Raw genomic sequence first — 20,041 nt, forward strand, 5'->3', positions numbered from 1 at the left:
GGAGCAGTCTAGGGGCTGCTGCTGTTGTCAAGTGACAGATGACGAGTGCTGGCAGTGGCATTGGAGAAGGACCGCACATGGGAAGCGGGTGGGGTACTCCAGACTCCGAGCATCTCCCTGGACAACCCAGCAAGTGGAGCTGCCCTTTACCTGGGGCAGAGGAGACTGGCGGAGGGGAGGGTCGGGGGAAGAAAACCAAGCACACTTGGATTTTGACACAGGAAGATGCCTGTGTGCAGGTGCCTTTGTCAGTGAGCACTGAGGAGCCCAGGAGGGCAGCCCAGCTTGACTGCAAGTCTGGGAGTCTCTGCACAGAGCTGGCATTAAAGCCTGTGTAGCTGGAAGAGATCACCTTGGAGATTCGCGGTGGTGAAGGGATGTGGTCTGTGGAGTAGCCCTGAATGCCCTGAGCAAAGGCACCCTCAGTCCACACTGTCCCCGTGCTGTCCCATTTGACCCCGGTCGCTGCCCCCCCCCCGGGACTGCCACCTGCCCGCCCCATGAGGCTCCTCCACCCACTGTGTGGGGGCTGTGCTCCTTGGGGGAGCATTTACGTTTCCTTCCCAGTGGATGCTCTCTGTCCTTATCTTACCCAAGCGCTGCGACATCTGTCCATCCCGGTCACTTCCTGCTCCAGCTCCGCCTTCCAGAGCCTTCCATTTTATACCTGCTCCATGAAAGGTGGACTAAGGGTTATATATGATTTTACCCCTTTCTGTTCCTTGACATTCTCCTTGGGTAACTCCATCCATGCTTGGCTTCATGCCATTTCTATGCAAGTTTCTCCGTTGAACACCTCCAGCCCGTTCTCTCACCAGATAACCACCAGAAGTCCCTATCCTTTGTCCAAAGCTGAGAGCTTCGCCTTCCACGTAAACCTGCTTCTCCACAGCTTTTCCCCCATAGCAAGGAGCAACTCCATCATCTGTCCGGGGACCTCAGCCAGAAATCTGATCATTGCCCACAGCCCTTCCAGTAAAACCAGCCTCAGGGTCCTGTCTGTCTCGCTCACCTCTTACTCTCAGTGGCGAATGTAGTGTCTGACACATTAACAGCATTCGCGAAGTCATCAGATGAGTGTGCCTGTCCAAAAAGAAAAGTATTGCTTTAAACACATAGATGCTTCTGGTAACAACATTCACTCATTCAGTGAACATTTAGTGAGCATCCCAAATATTCAGGGTTTTTTAAAATATTTTATTTATTTATTTGACAGAGAGTGCATAAGCAGAGGGAGAGGGAGGCTCCCCACTGAGCAAGGAGCCTGATGTGAGATTCAATCCCAAAACCCTGGGATCATGACCTGAGCTGAAGGCAGATGCTTCACCGACTGAGCCCCCCAGGTGTCCCAAGCATCCTAAATAGTTCTAAGGACAGTTCCGGGTACTAAGGACATAGCAGTGAATCAAAGCTGAGGTGCTTTTCTAGGCTATTCTGATTCATAATCTTTGTGCTGCTCATCTTAAAAGTACCGGGGGACTTGAAAGAAAATTATATGTGAATAATCATTCTGTTAAAGACGAAGAGGTTAAAGTGTAGGTTTAAGTTTTAATCCGGAGAACCTCATTATACTAAAGAGTGGATGTCCTTGTGTCCCTAAATGATGAGAACACAGTAAATACCTACCGCAAATGGTAAAAGACATGTCTCTTTAAGTATGAATCCCCTTTTCTAGAAATGATTTAAGCAGTTCAGAGAGGAGGCTGTCTAGAATTCATCACCAACGACGCTCTAGTCTTAGACTCAACCCTGACCCTCTGCAGGACACGTTGGGTCTGCTGTTCAGTGGAGATGAGATCAGGTGCCCATGGGGACAGGCAGGCAGGCAGGGTGCCCTTCAGCAGCCCGCCCCAGGCATGACTGGGTCCCCTGCGATCTGGATTCTGAGGAGTGAGATTTCCAGCAGATCAGATCTTCCATGGGAGAAGTGCTTCAGTTAGTCCAGGAAACATGAGTCACCCCTCATTCTGGTGGACTATTACTGGGTTTTGCCATATGGTGATGGAGGTACCCACGGATTTATGAAACAAACCTCACTCGCGCTGTAAACTCATTTAAACTTGTGGAGAAAATGTAGAACACAGACCAAAATTGAGTCCAAGTTGATTTAAAGTAAAAATATAAAAAATTCAACCAGAAAATAGTTGAAGCAATAGGGATCTTTTAATCTGGAAGCAAGAATCTCCTTTCTTGGGATGACACAGGGTTAGAATCCACCCCCTTCCCTCCCCTAAGAAAGGTGGAAAAACCTGACAGATTGAATCAGATAAATTTTTACACTCTAAAAGAGTAAAGTACAGAAAACTAGAAGTCCATGATGAACTAGGGACAATATTCACAGCATATGTGTAAGTTAGGGGAGGTCACTAAGAAAAGGCCAAGACCACAGACACGAGGGAGAAGGAATAAAGCTTGGCCCGTGTGAACAAATGGTTCTTTCTCTCTTTCACCCAGATAAACAGCTATCATTAAAAATCGCTGATCCTTAAAAATCAAAGAACACAGATTTTTCTAAAGGGATCAGGACACTTTCCACCGATTCTTGCTGAGTGGGAAGAAAGAGGCCATTGGTAAGAGTTTAAGTGGATACAGCCTTGCTGGGGACCTATTGGGCTGTGCATATCACGTGTTTATTTCAGATTGTGTTTTATTGTGGTAAGAGCTCTTCACGAGCAATCTATGCTTATTATTAGTGTTTCGGTGCATAGTAGGTTATGTTTCTGTGCACACTGGGTGCACAGCACAACCCTAGAGCTTCTTCACCTGGCTTGATGGAGAGTTCAGGCCCACTGAGTGGTAGGTTCCATCCCACCCCTGGCTTCCGGCACTCAACACCTTGCACTTTGTTTCCATGAGTTTGCCTGCTTTAGATGCCTCCTGTAAGTGCAGTTATGCACTTACCCAACTTGTTTTCATTTGCATAATGTCCTGCAGTCCCATCCATGTTGCCACACCCTAAGGAAGCCCCTTCCTTTTTAAGGCTGAGCACTCTCCCCTTGTATGAATATCCCATATTTGCTTTACCCATCCAACTGTCAATGGACACTTAAGGTTTTTCCATGTCTTGGCTTGTGACTAGCTCTGCCATGAACATGCAAGAGTGGGTATCTCTTCTAGATTCTAATTTCAGTTCATTTAAAAATCATATTGCTAGTGCACCAGGGAGCTTATGGAGTGGGATCATAATGGAATAAACAAAGTGGAAAAAGATAACCAGGTGAGGTTGTTCACTGCGATGTAATTTCAAAGAGCAACGAATCAAAGACAACAAAGCAACAAATCAAGTGCCAAACCTGGAGGACAGACAAACGTAGGTGGTCCCCACAAGGTAGACCTTTCCCATCTTTAGGACATCAGGGAGATCTGCATCCAGTAGTGAACAGTGCCCCATAGGTGACAAAAGCCTCTGTCATCAAGAGAGTGTGCTCTCATTCTTATCAATATTCATGTAGCTAGATACACAGAAAGCCTGAGAAGATGCATGTCACGCTTTAATAGAAGTTATCTCTTATGGACAGAGTTAAGGAAGATGTCGCTTAGCACTAGATATGCCTCTCTATTATTCAAACTGTTTTCAAGTGAAGATATATGACTTTCATTTGGATCAACATAAAAACAGTAGGGTATTTTCATTTCAAATAAGAGAGAGAAATGAGAGGTGGGGCCAGAGCTGTGTTGGACTAGTGGGCCCTGGTTGAAAAACCGTATTTATAAACTCCTTCCACAGAATGCCACATTTATATATAATGTCTCCTTCAGTCTTTCTTATATTCAGCACACATTTATTGATTCCTAAAGTGCAGGAGCATGAGGCTAGGGATTGTTGAAATTCCGACCAATAAGAGAGACCCTTTCCTGTTCAGAGCTTGGAGATCATGGGGGAGCCAAGATGGTAGCAGTCAGCTGGACTAGGGAGAGGAGATAGCAAGGATGGTGCTCCCAGCAAGGCACTGCTCATACATTGGAGCCAACTATTGCTGGAGAATAGAAGAGAGGCCATTAACACCCACCCAGGGAATTTTAGGGGGCTTCCTGAAGACTGAGGAAGATTTCAACAGGGGCAGAAGAAGCACTGGACAAGGAAGGGCATTCTGGGAAAGGCAGGAAGCAGAGACTTAGGACAGCACTGCCAAGCACAGATCAGTGTGGCTGGAAGAAATGCACCTGGTGTTCCTTCCCTTACTGGTGTGTGCCTACCATGGAACGTGGCATCAAGTACCCAAGTGTTTGGATGGAGGAGTGAATGGAAGGATGGATGGATGATATGGATGGATGGATGGATGTGTGGATGGATGGATGATGGATAGATGATTGGATGGAAAGGTGGGTGGGTGGATAGGTGGGTGAGTGGATGGATAATGGATAGAAGGATGGATGGATGGATAGATGGGTGGCTGGATGGAATGGTGGATGGGTGGGTGGGTGGGTGGATGGATGGATGAGTGGATGGTTGGATGGATGGATGGGTGATGGTTGGATGGATGGATGGATGGATGGGTGGCTGGATGGAATGGTGGATGGGTGGGTGGTGGGTGGATGGATGGATGGTCGGATGGATGGATGGGTGATGGATGGATGATATGGATAGGTGGGTGCATGGAGGAATGAATGGGTGGATGGGTGGGTGGATGGGTAGATAGATGGAAGGAAGAAGGAATGAATGAACAGATAAATGGCTGGAAGGTACTGTGCTGCACTAATTTTATTTCATAACATAGACCCTCAGATCTACTCAGGTCTCTGTCCTTTAGCCAAACACTTAAAACCTAGAGGGATATGTCCATTTCCCTAAAAATAAATAATGTGAATGTCATATTCGTATAGATAAAAACTGAAAAGGAACGTGGGAAACACATGTGAGCATGTGTGCGTGCAGACACACACATGCATATTCTCACACATGTGCGTGCATGCACATATGCGCACAGGTACAGACACTTGTACACACCCATATGCATGTGCGCACACATACAGAGGCATGAACTGATTTTTCCTGCATCCCCAACAAAGTGCCACGCCCTGAGCAAGCTGCAGGAGCAGGTGGCAGCAGGGGGCTCTGCGTCTTATGGGGAGAGGCTGACACATTCTCTTGAAAGCAGAATTTCCCCTCCTCTTAAACACTTTCTGACCTCCATTCTGGCTTTACACATAACTATCACAATGAGATTATGAGACCAAAGGAGCCATAGTGGATGGATGCTTCCTAAACAGACGAGGCCCTGAAGGACCCAGGTTCTGTGGTTGGGGAAATCTTCCTGCCACCTCGCTCAGACAGGTGGCATGTCAGAACAGGCCAGACCCACCCAGAGGGGCCACTACGCGTCCTGGTTCTAAGAAGGGGACAATGACAGGCACAAGCTCCCAAGAGTGGGCAGACCTGGATTTCACATGTTCCTTGAAACACGTACACAAGATGTGCTTCAGGTCTAAGAAATGTTTTTCTAAAGCAACTCCCCCCAGCACGAATTGCTTTCTCATCCACCCTGTAGGTGGCTAGGCTGCCACATGGGACAATGAGAACTCCATGGGTGCTAGTTATGTATAGAGTCCTAGGGACAGACATTTCCATTCCAAACTGCAGGAGTTATTTCTTCCAAGGAGAGCTTGGACTCAAAGGTCTAGTACTGACTTTGTCCACACATTAGCTGCATGGCCTTGGGCAAGTTATCTGCTGTAAGCGGCAAAGCTTCAGTTTCTTCCTTTACCAAACAGACATAGGAAAATTAGCTCTTTGGAGGTAGTTGTATGGGGATAGAGTTGGCACCCCAGTAAATATTAACTAAATCTTTGCTGCTAATGTAAATACTATTTCTTGAAGTCTCTAAGTACATCTACTAGAACACTTCTGTTTAAACATGTTAAACTAAGAAAAGCTCCGGGTGGGGGGGGGGGGAGGTTTGCCCATTACGTCTCATCTTGATTACTGGTCTTGGAATCACCATTAACTGATGAATTGATGTCATCCACAAAGGAAGAAATTTGAGTATCAGAGCCAAAGCTCTATGCCTTTCAACATTCTCATCAGTGACTGGGTGGGAAGTAGAGGCAGGGTTTGAGAACATAGGTGCTAGCATAAGTGTCCCACCCCTTACCCAGAAGTGCCTCACGAAGGGCACAGCAAAACAGGGTCTCCTGAGAGCCCAGCACGAGGGCCCAAGACTGAACAATGGATCAAAGCAACGTATAGATACTAACAGAGAAGTGGAAAGATTTGCTATCCATTTATTTGAAGGAGTCCTGATGAGTTCATTACAAACTCAGGATGAGCTAAACACATGACAAGCATTCTTAAAATTGGGAAAGCAATTTAGAACTGGTGTGTCCCTCCAATCTTACATGTTCCTTACCTCAGAAGTTATAGTAAAGGGACTTATGGAAAACTAAAAAAGACAAGAAAGAAGAAATGGAAGAAAGGATAAAACTCGAAGGGTGTGCCAAGAAGTCTAATTTTTACTGGCCAAAACCAAACAATCTTAATGGAGTTAACTGAACTAATTCTGGCTCATGGATCCGATGGCTTACCAGACAGCCTTCATGTTTCCATTTCTTTGTGTCTTCTTCAATTTCTTTCATGAGTACTTTATAGTTTTCTGAGGACAGATTCCTTGCCTCTTTGGTTAGGTTTATTCCTAGGTATCTTATGGTTTTGGGTGCAATTGTAAATGGGATTGACTCCTTAATTTCTCTTTCTTCTGTCTTATTGTTGGTGTAAAGAAATGCAACTGATTTCTGTGCATTGATTTTATATCCTGACACTTTACTGAATTTCTGTACAAGTTCTAGCAGATTTGGAGTGGAATCTTTGGGTTTTCCACATAAAGTTTCATATCATCTGCAAAGAGTGATAGTTTGACTTCTTCTTTGCTGATTTGGATGCCTTTAATTTCTTTTTGTTGTCTGATTGCTGAGGCTAGGACTTCTAGTACTATGTTCAGTAGCACTGGTGATAATGGACATCCCTATCATGTTGCTGACCTTAGCAGAAAAGCTCTCCGTTTTTCTCCATTGAGAATGATATTCACTGTGGGTTTTACATAAATGGCTTTGATGATATTGAGGTATGTACCCTCTATCCCTAAAGCAATCTACACATTTAATGCAATCCCTATCAAAATCTCATCCACTTTTTTCAAAGAAATGGAACAAATAATCCTAAAATTTAAATGGAACCAGAAAAGACCTCAAGTAGCCAGAGGAATTTGAAAAAGAAAGCCAAAGTTGGTGGCATCACAATTCCAGACATCAAGCTCTATTACAAAGCTGTCATCATCAAGACAGTATGATACTGGCACAAAAACAGACACATAGATCAATGGAACAGAATAGAAAGCCCAGAAATAGACTCTAAACTCTATGGTCAACTAATTTCAACAAAGCTGGAAAGAATGTCCAATGGAAAAAATACAGTCTCTCAACAAATGGTGTTGGGAAAATTGGACAGCCACATGCAGAAAAATGAAACTGGACCATTTCCTTACACCACACAAAAAAATAACCTCAGAATAGATGAAGGACCTCAGGGTGAGAAAGGAATTCATCAAAATCCTTGAGGAGAACACAGGCAGCAACCTCTTCAACCTCAGCCATAGCAACTTCTTCCTAGGAACATTGCCAAAGGCAAGGGAAGCAAGGGCAAAAATGAACTATTGACAGTTCATCAAGATCAAAAGCTTTTGCGCAGCAAAGGAAACAGTCAACAAAACCAAAAGACAACTGACAGAATGGGAGAAGGTATTCACAAATGACATATCAGATAAAGGGCTAGTCTCCAAAATCTATAAAGAACTTATCAAACTCAACACCCAAAGAACAAATAATCCAATCAAGAAATGGGCAGAGGACTTAAACAGACATTTCTGCAAAGAAGATATCCAGATGGCCAACAGACATGAAAAAGTGCTCCACATTACTCAGCATCAGGGAAACACAAATCAAAACCACAATGAGATACCACCTCACACCAGTCAGAATGGCTAAAATTAATAAGTCAGGGAATGACAGATGCTGGCGAGGATGTGGAGAAAGAGGAACCCTCCTACACTGTTGGTGGGAATGCAAGCAGGTGCACCACTCTGGAAAACAGCGTGGAGGTTCCTCAAAAAGTTGAAAATAGATCTACCCTACAACCCACCAATTGCACTACTGGGTATTTACCCTAAAGATACAAATGTAATGATCCGGAGGGGCGTGTGCACCCCCGTGTTTATAGCAGCAATGTCCACAATAACCAAACTATAGAAAGGACCTAGATGTCCATCAACAGATGAATGGATAAAGAAGATGTGGTATATATATATACACAATGGAATACTATGCAACCATCAAGAGAAATGAAATCTTGCCATTTGTGATGATGTGGATAGAACTAGAGGGTATTATGCTTAGCAAAATAAGTCAGTCAGAGAAAGACAATTATCATATGATCTCCCTGATATGAGGAAGTCGAGAGGCAGCATGGGAGGTTTGGGGGATAGGAAAGGAATAAATGAAACAAGATGGGATCGGGAGGGAGACAAACCATAAGAGACTCTTTTTTTTTTTTTTTAATTTCTTTTCAGCGTAACAGTATTCATTGTTTTTGCACCACACCCAGTGCTCCATGCAATGCATGCCCTCCTCAATACCTACCACCTGTTTCCTCCAACCTCCTACCCCCCGCCCCTTCAAAACCCTCAGATTGTTTTTCAGGGTCCATAGTCTCTCATGGTTCACCTCCCCTTCCAATTTCCCTCAGCTCCCTTCTCCTCTCCATCTCCCCATGTCCTCCATGTTATTTGTTATGCTCCACAAATAAGTGAAACCATATGATAATTGACTCTCTCTGCTTGACTGATTTCACTCAGCATAATCTCTTCCAGTCCCGTCCATGTGCTACAAAAGTTGGGTATTCATCCTTTCTGATAGAGGCATAATACTCCATAGTGTATATGGACCACATCTTCCTTATCCATTCGTCCGTTGAAGAGCATCTTGGTTCTTTCCACAGCTTGGCGACCGTGGCCATTGCTGCTATAAACATTGGGGTACAGATGGCCCTTCTTTTCACTCCATCTGTATCTTTGGGGTAAATACCCAGTAGCGCAATTGCAGGGTCATAGGGAAGCTCTATTTTTAATTTCTTAAGGAATCTCCACACTGTTCTCCAAAGTGGCTGCACCAACTTGGATTCCCACCAACAGTGTAAGAGGGTTCCCCTTTCTCCACATGCTCTCCAACACATGGTGTTTCCTGTCTTGCTAATTTTGGCCATTCTAACTGGTGTAAGGTGGTATCTCAATGTCAAACCATAAGAGACTCTTAATCTCACAAAACGAACTGAGAGTTGCTGGCGAGGGGGTGGAAGGGGAGTAGGGAGAGGGTGGTTGGGTTATGAACACTGGGGAAGGTATGTGCTGTGGTGAGTGCTGTGAAGTGTAAACCTGGCGATTCACAGACCTGTACCCCTGGGGCTAATAATACATTATATGTTAATTAAAAATTTAAAATATATATATATATATATATATATATATAAATACAGCTGATAAAATGAGTGAGTCTCTCTATCTCCTTTTGAAGCCCCACTAAAATGAATGCAAAGCATTAGCCCACTACAACAAAGAGAAGGCAAGAAGGAGCAGTAAGGGGTCAGTAGACACCGGGAACTAGGCTGCGTGGACTGTGCCAAATTCCCAGCAAAGCAGTAGCAGCTGAGGGTTGACCTCTGGCTTGAGAGACCCAGCAGCAGGGAGCAGAGCCTGGTGAGGTGGGGACCGTGGGGTCCCCGTTCCTGTGCACACCCGCAGGCAGAAGGAGCAGAGGACAGTGGATGTGTATACTTGAAAGAGTAAGACCCCCAACCCACTGGCCACACACAGCTAGAGGTGTTCCAGACCCCACAAGAGAAAGATCTGAGAGGCTGCCTCTAGGACCTGAGTCACGTGGAGAGTCCTGTGCACTGGGAGAAGAGAAAAGGAAATGCTGAACGGGTCCAGGGCTGCCCACCGGACTGCCACTCTGCAACATCATCTCCCTCCTCCTGGCAGGAGGCTGGAAAATCCCCCTGCATGCAAGAGAATCCTACAGATAATGGCATTTGGGCATCCCCCAGTGAGCTAACTGGATTTCTGCCCAGGCACCTGCAGGGAAACCCATTGGCGTGTCAAAGAGACTCTGTCCCCAGATGCACAATTATAAGCAATCAGCCAAGGGTCACCAGAAACTGAGGAAAGGCCCGGAATGTGACAGACAGAAGCTAAGACAGAGAGAGGAAGAAAGGAGCATGTAGGAAACAACAAAGCATAAAAACAAACAAATAAACAAAAAAGAACATCTTCAAAAATAGAAAAATGGCCTCAGAGAGAAAAGAGAAGATACTGTATCCAGAAAAGAAGACATGGTACTTTTTAAAAAGTACATAACAGGAAGGAGCTCTTGGAAATTAGAAATATAGTCATGGAGTTTTAAAAATTCAAGAAGTTGGACAGTGAGGGGAAGGAAATTTCCAAGAAAGAGGAATTTTTTTTAAATTAGGCAATAATATTCAAGAAAGTTTTTAAAAATGGATTTCAAGCCCTCATTGTTCAATAATCAGAACCCAGGGAGAGACAGAGAAAACAGGGAAGAAGAAATCTGAAAGGAATGATGCTAGAACATTCCGCAGACTTAAAGGATTTCTAGATTGCAGGGTTCCACAAATGCCCCAGACTATGGGTGGAGAGCACTTCAGCCCAGGGCATGCTGTCAGACATGTCAGGGTGCCAGGGGCAAGGGAGGGTCCTCAAAGCTGGCAGACGAGAAGCAGACCACATGGAGAAGACGGAGCCAGCGTCTATGACCAGCTGGTCAGCCTCACAGAATACAAACAGTCTTCAATTTTCAAGGTCTCCTAGATTCACCACCTCAAAAAAGCTGACACACACTGAGCCCCACTATAACAAGGAAGTCAATTTTTCAGAAGGCCTGGGATCCAGGAAACAAGGAGAAAAACAGCTGAATCAAGGAAAAGCCATTTCCAGGAAGCCCAGAGAAAAAGTTGGAAAACAAATCACTTACCAAGTTCAGAGAAATCAAAACGATCCCGAAGGAAAATGTCAACATTGACGTGAGATGTCTCCACTTCCTCCTGAAGAAGAGTTCTGTTGTATGGGATTCTATCTATCCCAACTGTATATGCAAAATGAGATCGTGTTAATTTAACCCAGTGCCATAATTTTTGGAAAGACTGAGGAGTAACTGTGTGTGTGTGTGTGTGTGTCTCAGCTAAACCTCCTCTTCTGGAATAGAAAGCCAGTATCTAACACAGGGAAATCGGGAAATAGCAGTATAAGCTTATTATTAAAAAAAAAAAAAAAAGAGTAAACATCAAGAGAAAAAGAGTAAGAAGTGGTTTTTCTGGAGTGGGGGCAGTGTGGACCAGGAGCTTCTGGCTAGGGTCTGAGCTTTGTGGAGTGACTTGATTTTCCTGCTGGCCATGTTTTCCATGAAATACATTACAGAGTTATACAGGTATAGGAGGTGGTTGTTTTGTATTGGAGTAGGAGGGTGATTTTGAAATATGAGGTTATTTTTTGAAAGGACATGACTTTGAAGAGGAAAGGTTAAAAACCAGGGGTGCTTGGGGGGCTCAGTGAGTTAAGCATCTGCCTTCAGCTGAGGCCATGATCCCAGGGGTCCTGGGATTGAGCTCCCGAGTCCGTCCGGCTCCTTGCTCAGCAGGGAGCCTGATTCTCTCTCTGCCTGTTCCTCCCCCTGCTTGTGCTCGTTCTTGCTCTCAAATAAATAAAATCTTAAAAAAAAAAAAAAAAAAAGGAAAAAGACAGACCAGAAAAATGTATGCCAACTGTTAGTAGTTAGAATCCGAGTGTTAACAAAGTAACTTTTTTCTTTCTTTTGCTTATATGAATTTTAAATATAAATTTATTTTGCAATTAATATGTATTATTTAAAAGGAGACCCTCTACACATGCACGTGCACACACAGGAAATGCCAGGCCCAAGGGATGAAAACGTCATAATGTGGAGGGGAGGAGACTATGCAGTCCATATGCAGCCTTTCGGAGCTGTAAATTCGTCATTGGCATAAGTCTTCGGTGGGAGTTTGATGTCCCATAGGCTGACACCGTGAGCCACAGGCTGGCAAACTTAACTATAATTCCAGCCCACGGGTGGCCCGTCTGTGGACAGGGACTAGTCCTGGCTGCTTGAGAACATGCAGGGGCAGGGGAGCAAGCAGGATTCTGGGCACAGGGAGCCCTGAGTGGGCCCCTTCTGCTCTCCCCCTGCGTGGATGCATGTCATGATGGCCCTTAGCCAAGTGTCCAGAAGGAATAGTTCTCTTTTGCTTTTAATGAAGAGCAAAGGATCCCCTTTATTGTATTTATGCCGAGGGGAAGTTACTAAGTCCCTTGACGGGATTTCAGGCAATATGGGGCAGAGCCCCAGCTCCCCTGGTGGCTCCAAGCGGTCTTGGGATGTCTGTGAGCCTCCTTGGGCCACCTCGGGGCCATTCCTTGGCCCCACGCCAAGCTATCACACCAGGGCATCTGCTACCTGCTCCGGGTCCCCAGAAAGGAACCCAGCAATCTGCCAATGCTCCTTGGAGCACCGGGTCCCACAGGCCAGCTTCTCTGAGATGCGCACCCCACATGCACCCCACTCCCTGACAGAGCCACCCTGACCCTGACTGTCGCCTCTCTCTGTGCTTCCCAGGTGTCTCTAGGGTCCCAGGTTGACCTGCAGAGAAAGAAGAGGCGGGCGCCAGCCCCCCCGACGTCGCAGCCCCCGACGCCGCAGCCCCCAACGCCACAGCCCCTGACACCGCCGAGCCCCCTGGTGCCCCCTCGCACGCAGGACAGGGAGGAGAACAGGAAGAGCGCCACGGGTGAGTGCCCCGCGCTGCCGTCTGCACACCTCTGAGCTTTGCCTTGCGTGGAGTCCCAGCACTGCTCTTAACTCTCGCAGTCACGCCCGCCACAGCAGCATTAACTCAAAAGATATTTATGCCAAGGAAACAAAGTCTGGAAAGAAGCACTTGAAAGTCCATTTAGTATCTTGCAGGCATATTTTCCGGGCATCGTGCAGGCACGGAAGTGGGGGGCAGGTGGCAAGGATGGAGGATGGCAGAGGATGCTGGGGAGGAGACGAGCGGTAGCAGATGCGTGAGTGTGCGCCTGTGTGTGTCTCCCGGATGAAAGGATGAATGTCCTTAGGATGACGTCTGTGTGGCCTGTATTGAAAGCCCTCTAGTCCCCAGGAGGTTTCTAGATCAGCTGACAGTCATTCCCTAATTTCTTGACCACCCAGTTTGAAATCGACCTCCACTTTTCTATATGGAGCAGACACCCCGATATTTTTGGGAACAACTAACAAAAAAGAAAAAGGATAGAACCGTCCTGTCTGTGACCAGAGAGACCTGTGAGATCATTAAATGCCACCTCCTTGTGTTCAGGTGGCGGAGAGAGAAGTGGCAGGGGTCTCTAGATCCGTGAGCCAGGAATGGTTCCTTTAGTTTTAAAACTAGTCAGTATCTGTTGTTCCATTTATGTAGGAACAGAAGTGGCTCTTGGGGACTGGGGTTTCCCTGTGATGACAGGAGCAGCAGCTCATTACAGAGGCTGTGCCCGATGCCACTTACCCCATAGGGCACCCTCATGTTATGCCCTTGACCCCCTGGCTGTGACCCCCAAAAGGAAGATTCCCAAAGATAAGTACTCACATCATCAGTGTCTGAAGCTCTAATACGAGCTGCTTGGCTGTGTGTCAGCCTTTTGTCCCCAAGTCAGCACATCCCCGTTCATGTCTCAGCATTTCACCACCAGGGGAGCAATCACCCTAAGGAACGATAGTGTATGTTTCATGTTAGTTCACCCCCTTTGCCAGAGTAAAACACTACCAGATTGACAGAACCCAGGATCAGCAGCTCCTCCAAATAAGCTACATCATCTCCTTTCCATGAGGATTCCCCTGTTCTACCTCCCGAGCTCTCCCCCGCTCCTGCGGCAAACAGCGGACAGCCCTCGGGTTTACGGTTCCTGCTCGCAACTCTAAGACGTGACCACTTTGGGTGGTAGTGTTCAGGCATATGAGTCGTGCCAGCCTCCAGGCCAGACAGCCCATTTCAGACCAAGGGAGGGCCTTCCCATCAGCTGGGAAGGACTGGCTGCCACCTCGTGTCCCCACGCTTGGAGGACCTGGCCAAGGTGCAGCTGTTCGGGGGAGGGGGCGGGTGTTTGGAAACTGAAATCCATATGGACAAGTCCTAGGTCACTAAGGAGCCCGTTACAGGGAGGAGGGATGGACAGTGGTGATTCACTACCAGCCTCTCTCTCTTTGTCCATCAGCTTTGGTTTGTGAAGATTGAGAAGGAAGCCAGGAGCTCCCTTCCAGCTGACAGTGACCTTGAATACTTGGTGAGGTCAGGAGGATGGTAGAAGTCTTGGTAACAATTTAAGGGAGACTTCCATCCCCATCAGCGACCCCCATGAAGTAACAGTATGCTAGCAATACCGCAAGGGGAATTTTTCACCAAAGTCTAGGCTTCACGTTAACAGATACACATATAACAAGTTTTTCTGTCCGCACACCCCACACAAATGAACATCTTTCTATTCAGATATCTAGATATAAGAGGGCAAAAAATGTTGGAACTTTCACTAGAATAGTATTGATTGGATTTGGGTCTGACCCAAGTTCCTGGGCAAACAAAAACTAAGCCTTCTGGTAGAGAGAAGGTTTTCCCGTACTACACCTCTTCTTCCCACATGCCTGCCCTTGAGGGTGCCTTCCGCAGACCAGCCAGTCATGCTCGTCCTGAGGGCTTGTGGCTTCTTTGCACTCGAGGTGACAAATGATGTCTAGCCATGGGGACACTATTCTCCCACATCTAGAGAACTGTAATCAAGAGAAAGAGGAGTGGATAAAGAAATTGAATGTCTTAATATTTCTTTATTAATAATCCAATGGCAGGCATGAAGCACAGAATAAAGTGCTTTTAAAGAAATCCTAGGAAGTGTGACCTATGGTACAAGTGATTTACATGCCTTCCTTCTATTAAGTCATTGGCCTTCAAAAATCTTCGTAACAGAAGAAAGTCATTTTTACAAAAGGGCAAGTGGATTCCCCAGATGTCAACAGCGCAAAGAGGGGGCTGCCCCAGGGACTCCAGAGGTCAGATGGAGCAGAAGTGCCACCACTAACTCTTTGTCCAAGTCGGGACCCTCTTTAAAACGAAGTTTGAAAATTATCACCCTAAACAGTGGGACAGATTGCTGATATAAAATTGAGCTTAAAGAGGTAAGCTGATTAAGGGGCTACTTAATCCACAGTAGTTCACAGATACAAAAATAACAAGAGGAAGCTAAAAAAAAAAAAAAAACAACAACAACAACAAAAAACTAATCCCTAAAAAGAACTTACACGTATAAAAGGAGTTCTTTCAATGCAACAGAGCTGCTGAGGGGCTTTTAAGAATGATTTTAAGCCCGGCATTTGGGAGTAGTGGCACCTGCCAGAAACACATCGCAAACAAGTAGGTTATTTCCAAACTGGCTCGAGGAGAGGACAGTGTATGCGTGAAACACTACAGCATGAGCAAGGTGGGATTTGATGCCAAGGGACTGTGACTCTGGACCCCGGGCGTGGCAGGATTTGTTGGCAGCTGTGTCTGAATCCAGTGCGAGGTGAGGCTGACTGTGATACCAGCTGTGGTTGGATTCGGTGCCCTGAGGCTGCGTTTGGTGCCCAGTGAGCCTCAGTTTGGTACCGAGTGCGGCTGGATTTGGTACCGGGTGTGGCTAGATTTCGTGGCAGGTGTGGTCGGATTTGATGCACGGTGAGGTTGACTTTGGTACTGAGCGCTGTTCGATGTGGTGCGGAGTGTGGTCAGATCTGGCGCCGGGTGTGGCTGGATTCAGTGCCGGGTGTGGTTGGATTTGGTGCTGGGTGTGGTTGGATTTGTGCCACGAGGTTATTTTTGATGGCTGGGTGAGTGGTGGCCACGTGCCTTCCACGGGAGGGCAGAGAGTCTCTGTGTTTAACCTTCTGAAGTCACCCCCGTTGATTCCATGTAGGTGTTGGACGGCAGGTGCCACAAAAACCTCCCAGAGGCTCTGCTCGGGGGCCCCCCCAGCTAGTGCTCCCCCCACCCCCGCCCTACCCTCCTCCCGACACAGACATGGCGGAGCCTCTCGGCTTTCCTGGGGAGAGTGCTGGTTCCGAGGCCTCGGACCTGAGACCCACACGTACGTGCCACTCGTTTTCTTTCCCATACATGTCGACTTCCCGTCTCTCTGCTCACCTGTGTCAGGGCTGGGTTTCCAGACTTTCTGTTGTTGCCTTGGGGTGTTTGTGACATTTGGCTCCAGCCTTCCTTTCTAAATGCCCGAAGCAGTGTGTCCGATTTCACAGTGAATGCACTCGGAATGCCTTGCAGGTGCTCGTAAAGAATGACTTAACGCATTAATCATTCACCCCGAGGTCAGACCGCGCGGTCGCACTGTGTGGGTGAAGACAGTCAGCTAGCAGCTGCTGTCTCTCAAGTTAGAACTCACCTCAGAACGTCTGCAGATAGCGAGAGCCCACTCAGCTCTTGAGGGAACTCAGCAATTATGGGATTTTGTCGGTGAGCTCACTCCGGCAAGCCGCGAGGGCAGAGGAGAGCCATGTTCAAGACCAGGGGGTACTTATGAATGAGGACCTTTGAATCATAAGGTCAGCGGCCAAGCAGTAGGAGTGCTATCCTGCAGAAAGGGAAACTGAGGCAGCAGAAAGGGACACGGCTTGAGTTCCTTCTAGCAATAGCCAGAATTAAAGTCTCATTGTTTTCTACTTCTTGTCACACCCTGACTGAGACCAGGTTGTCTTTGTTGTCTCTTGAGATTTCTTTCTGACCTCCAGAAATACTGTGCACAGCACTCCTGCTCCTGGGGGGTAACCATTTCATATATTTAACCATATGTATTCCGACGGCACCATCGGCACGGGAAGTTCCTGATCACCCCTTTGAGGATGGCTCAACGACACTTCATTGTAAAGGGACATAGTCCTGGACCACAGGACCTGTGGATCCTGGGGGGATCCAGTCGGGGAGGAGGGGCTGAGGGAAAACAGCAAAGCTGAACGGCAGTTAGGGGATGGTGGCAAGACCAGCAGATCGTGGAACCTACATGCGTGGGACATCCAGGCCTCGAACACTTGCCCACACCTGAACTGATGCTGACCTGCTGATCCCCACTTGCTCCTGGGCCTCCTTGCACTTGGGGGCACCGCTGGTGTGTGGCGTCTGCTGGGGAGACCAGCAGGGGAGATCTGGGAGGGCTCTTTCCAAAGGCCAGCATCAGGTTTGGGGAGGACAGCTTCCTCCTGCTTCCCTACAGTGCTGTGAAATCATTTCCCACCCCTCCCTCGGAGAGAATGGAACAGGGTAACAGACAAAGGATGGGGCTCCCCATCTTCTTGCTTCATGGTCCCATCCCCCACCCTCCCCGGGTCCATGGTATTCTCCCCACACGTTCATTTCCCCAGACATATTTCATCAGACTCCCCTTAGCCCTCCAGTTGTAACCCCCTCCCCGTCTCTCCCCTTCTCGTCCCCAGGAACCAACTGAGGAAAAACAGGAGGAATGGGGGGAGGGGGACCCCGTGAGGTATTAAGTGCCAGGCCATGCCGGAGGGGGTGGGCCTCCACCCAGGGTCCCCCTCCTGCTGCTCCCGCTTCCTGACTGCTCCTGCCCCATAACTGAACGCCTCCAACCTGGAGCTTCTCTTTCCCCCAATGCACAGAACTTTCCTGACCATTTTTGGCGGCACTGAAAACCAGGAACTCCTGCCCAACCAGGCAGAAAGCAACCTGCCTTCTTTGCCTCCGGACTTAAGAGCAGTGAAGGAAAACAAACCCTTTGTTGTCATCTGTCTTATTTTTTCACAAAGTGTTGAAATCTGGGCATCCCTTCCACCTGTCGCAAGGGAGCTATGGGCTGTTGGCACCCAACTGCTGGATGTGAATCTGGGGCCCTTGACTCCCCTTCCCGTCGGACTTACGGTGATTCGTAGCTGTGTGGAAGGAAGCTCCGTGGAGACATCTGTATGGCAGCTGCACGCTCTCGCCCATCTCCTCCTGAGTTCGGGGTTAGGCTTGCGTTCCTTGTATGAGAAATGATGTGCTTCAGGGGGAGATGGGCCCTGAGTACCGGCAAGGGCTGGGTGGTCCACAAGGCATGTCACATGTGACGTCTTGCTCAGTCCCCACCACAGCGTGGGGTGTAGGTTCTGTCACTGGGAGAAACTGAGTCAGATGGACTCGTCACTGGCCCAGGGTCTGACAGCAGACTAGGGTTAGCAGGAATTCTCAATAGGGTATCTCGACTCTCGGTCTCTGCTCCGTCTACCCACCCGCTCCCCAGTTTTCCCCACCATTCCAGAAACTCCCAGGGGACATCTTTGGCTTTGCACATTCCTTGTTACTTCTACAACAGGTGGTATAGTCCACTCAGGTTGTTAAAAACAGGAAACATGCATTTTGTTGAAGGCCGTGATCCTGGAAGAGCTGACAGGGGCTGCTCTGTACACAGACGGAGGAGATGCAAGAAGACATGAAATGGGTCGGACACGGCACCACCCTTCCCTCTGATGTCTCTCCAGAACATTCGGTTCTGGCCATTCCCCCGCCCTGACCCTGACCTCCGTAGGATCTTGGTGCAGCCCCCATTCTCATACTTTGCCAGAACACCCCCCTTCGCTAGTGCCAACATTCCCTTCTACCGCCGGCCGTCCCCAGCTGACCGGAGAGCTTGCATGGTATCAGGCCCTGAGCCCAAGTGCGGATGCCTCATTTTCCATCTTCAGGCCAAACATGTTACCTATACTTGACACATGGCCGTGAAAACCACGTTCACCTGCAACAAAGCCAAACGGAGAAGGCCGTATGTTCTAGATCAGTGCCACATTTATCTGTGACCCCCACAGTCTTTGCAAACCATCAAATGGTTTGTGGGCAGAAGAGATGCAGTGACCATCTGCTAATATGTGTGTCTGACTGAGGAGACCCCTGTAGGCAGCCCGTCCCCCAGCTCCCTCTGGGTAGACCCATCCTGGCCATCAGAAGGATGTGATCTCTGCGTGCTCTAGCCACACACCCCGCCAGGGTCTCAGGAACCCTTCCTGCCACGCCTCCAGTCGGCCCCGTTTACTCTCTACCCCCCACGCTGTATCACACACACTGGTTTAAGCAACTTGGAGGCCTCGCCAGTCTTACTCATATCTGTTCCATTGGCCAACAGGATGCCTGACACACAGCATAGCCTCAATAGCAGAATATACCAGAATACGTGTCCCTGTGTGTTGTTAAGTATCAGTTACAACGATACGCCCTGCTCCCTTCAGCTTCATCGAACTGAGACACGTTCCAGGCTAAAGGGCATCCAGCACCGGCTCAGCTCTGTCTACGGGGTACTCTCCACAGTGTCAGCCACAAACCCCCATCGCGGTTGTACTCGAGAAAGACGTGAGGATCTCAGTAACTCTCAGCATCCCAGCGTCCTCTTCTTTCTTATTTGTTTCCTGCTCTGGCCTACCCACTAGGACGCCTTCGGTTGTGTGGCGGGGACTGCGAGAGTGGCTCCCAGTGGTCCCCACCTCCTGTGCTCACCCCCTTGTGTAATCCTCTCCCCGTGAACATGGACCAGATTTAGTGACAAACACCAATGAACAGAATATGGCAGAAGCCATGGGATGTCACTTGTCACTTCTGAGATTGGGTTAAAAAAAGATGGTGGCTTCCATCTTGGATTCCCGCTCTCCCTTGCTCACTCTGAGGAAAGCCAGCTGCCATGTTGAGAGCTGCTCTCTGGGGAGATCCACAAGGCAAAGAACTGAGGGAGCCTCTAGCCACCAGCCAGTGAGGGACTGAGATTCTCAGCCCACTGAGCATGAGATCAAGTCCCGCCAACTCCCGCTGGAGTGAGCCTGGAAGCAGATGTTCCCTCAGCAAATTGCACAGTTGAGACCACAGCCCAGGGGAATCCCGGCTGCAGCCGTGTGAGAGACCTAGACTCAGAGGCAGCCA

The 20,041-nt window shown here is 48.0% G+C and overlaps 1 protein-coding gene across 2 annotated transcripts in view; it reads left to right on the plus strand.

The window, feature by feature from the left end:
• The window catches only part of COBL (cordon-bleu WH2 repeat protein), a 261,810-nt gene that overhangs the window by 182,302 nt on the left and 59,467 nt on the right, over window positions 1–20,041 (plus strand). For both annotated transcript variants that reach the window (XM_032874994.1, XM_032874993.1), the window contains exons 9-10: window positions 12,691–12,862; window positions 16,050–16,220. In XM_032874994.1, coding sequence (XP_032730885.1) covers window positions 12,691–12,862; window positions 16,050–16,220 — 343 coding nt within the window. The remainder of the gene's footprint in view (window positions 1–12,690; window positions 12,863–16,049; window positions 16,221–20,041) is intronic.

This window comes from Lontra canadensis, unplaced genomic scaffold, assembly GCF_010015895.1.
Source record: "Lontra canadensis isolate GAN:19392208 unplaced genomic scaffold, GSC_riverotter_1.0 scaffold54, whole genome shotgun sequence".
NCBI classification, from domain to species: domain Eukaryota; kingdom Metazoa; phylum Chordata; class Mammalia; order Carnivora; family Mustelidae; genus Lontra; species Lontra canadensis.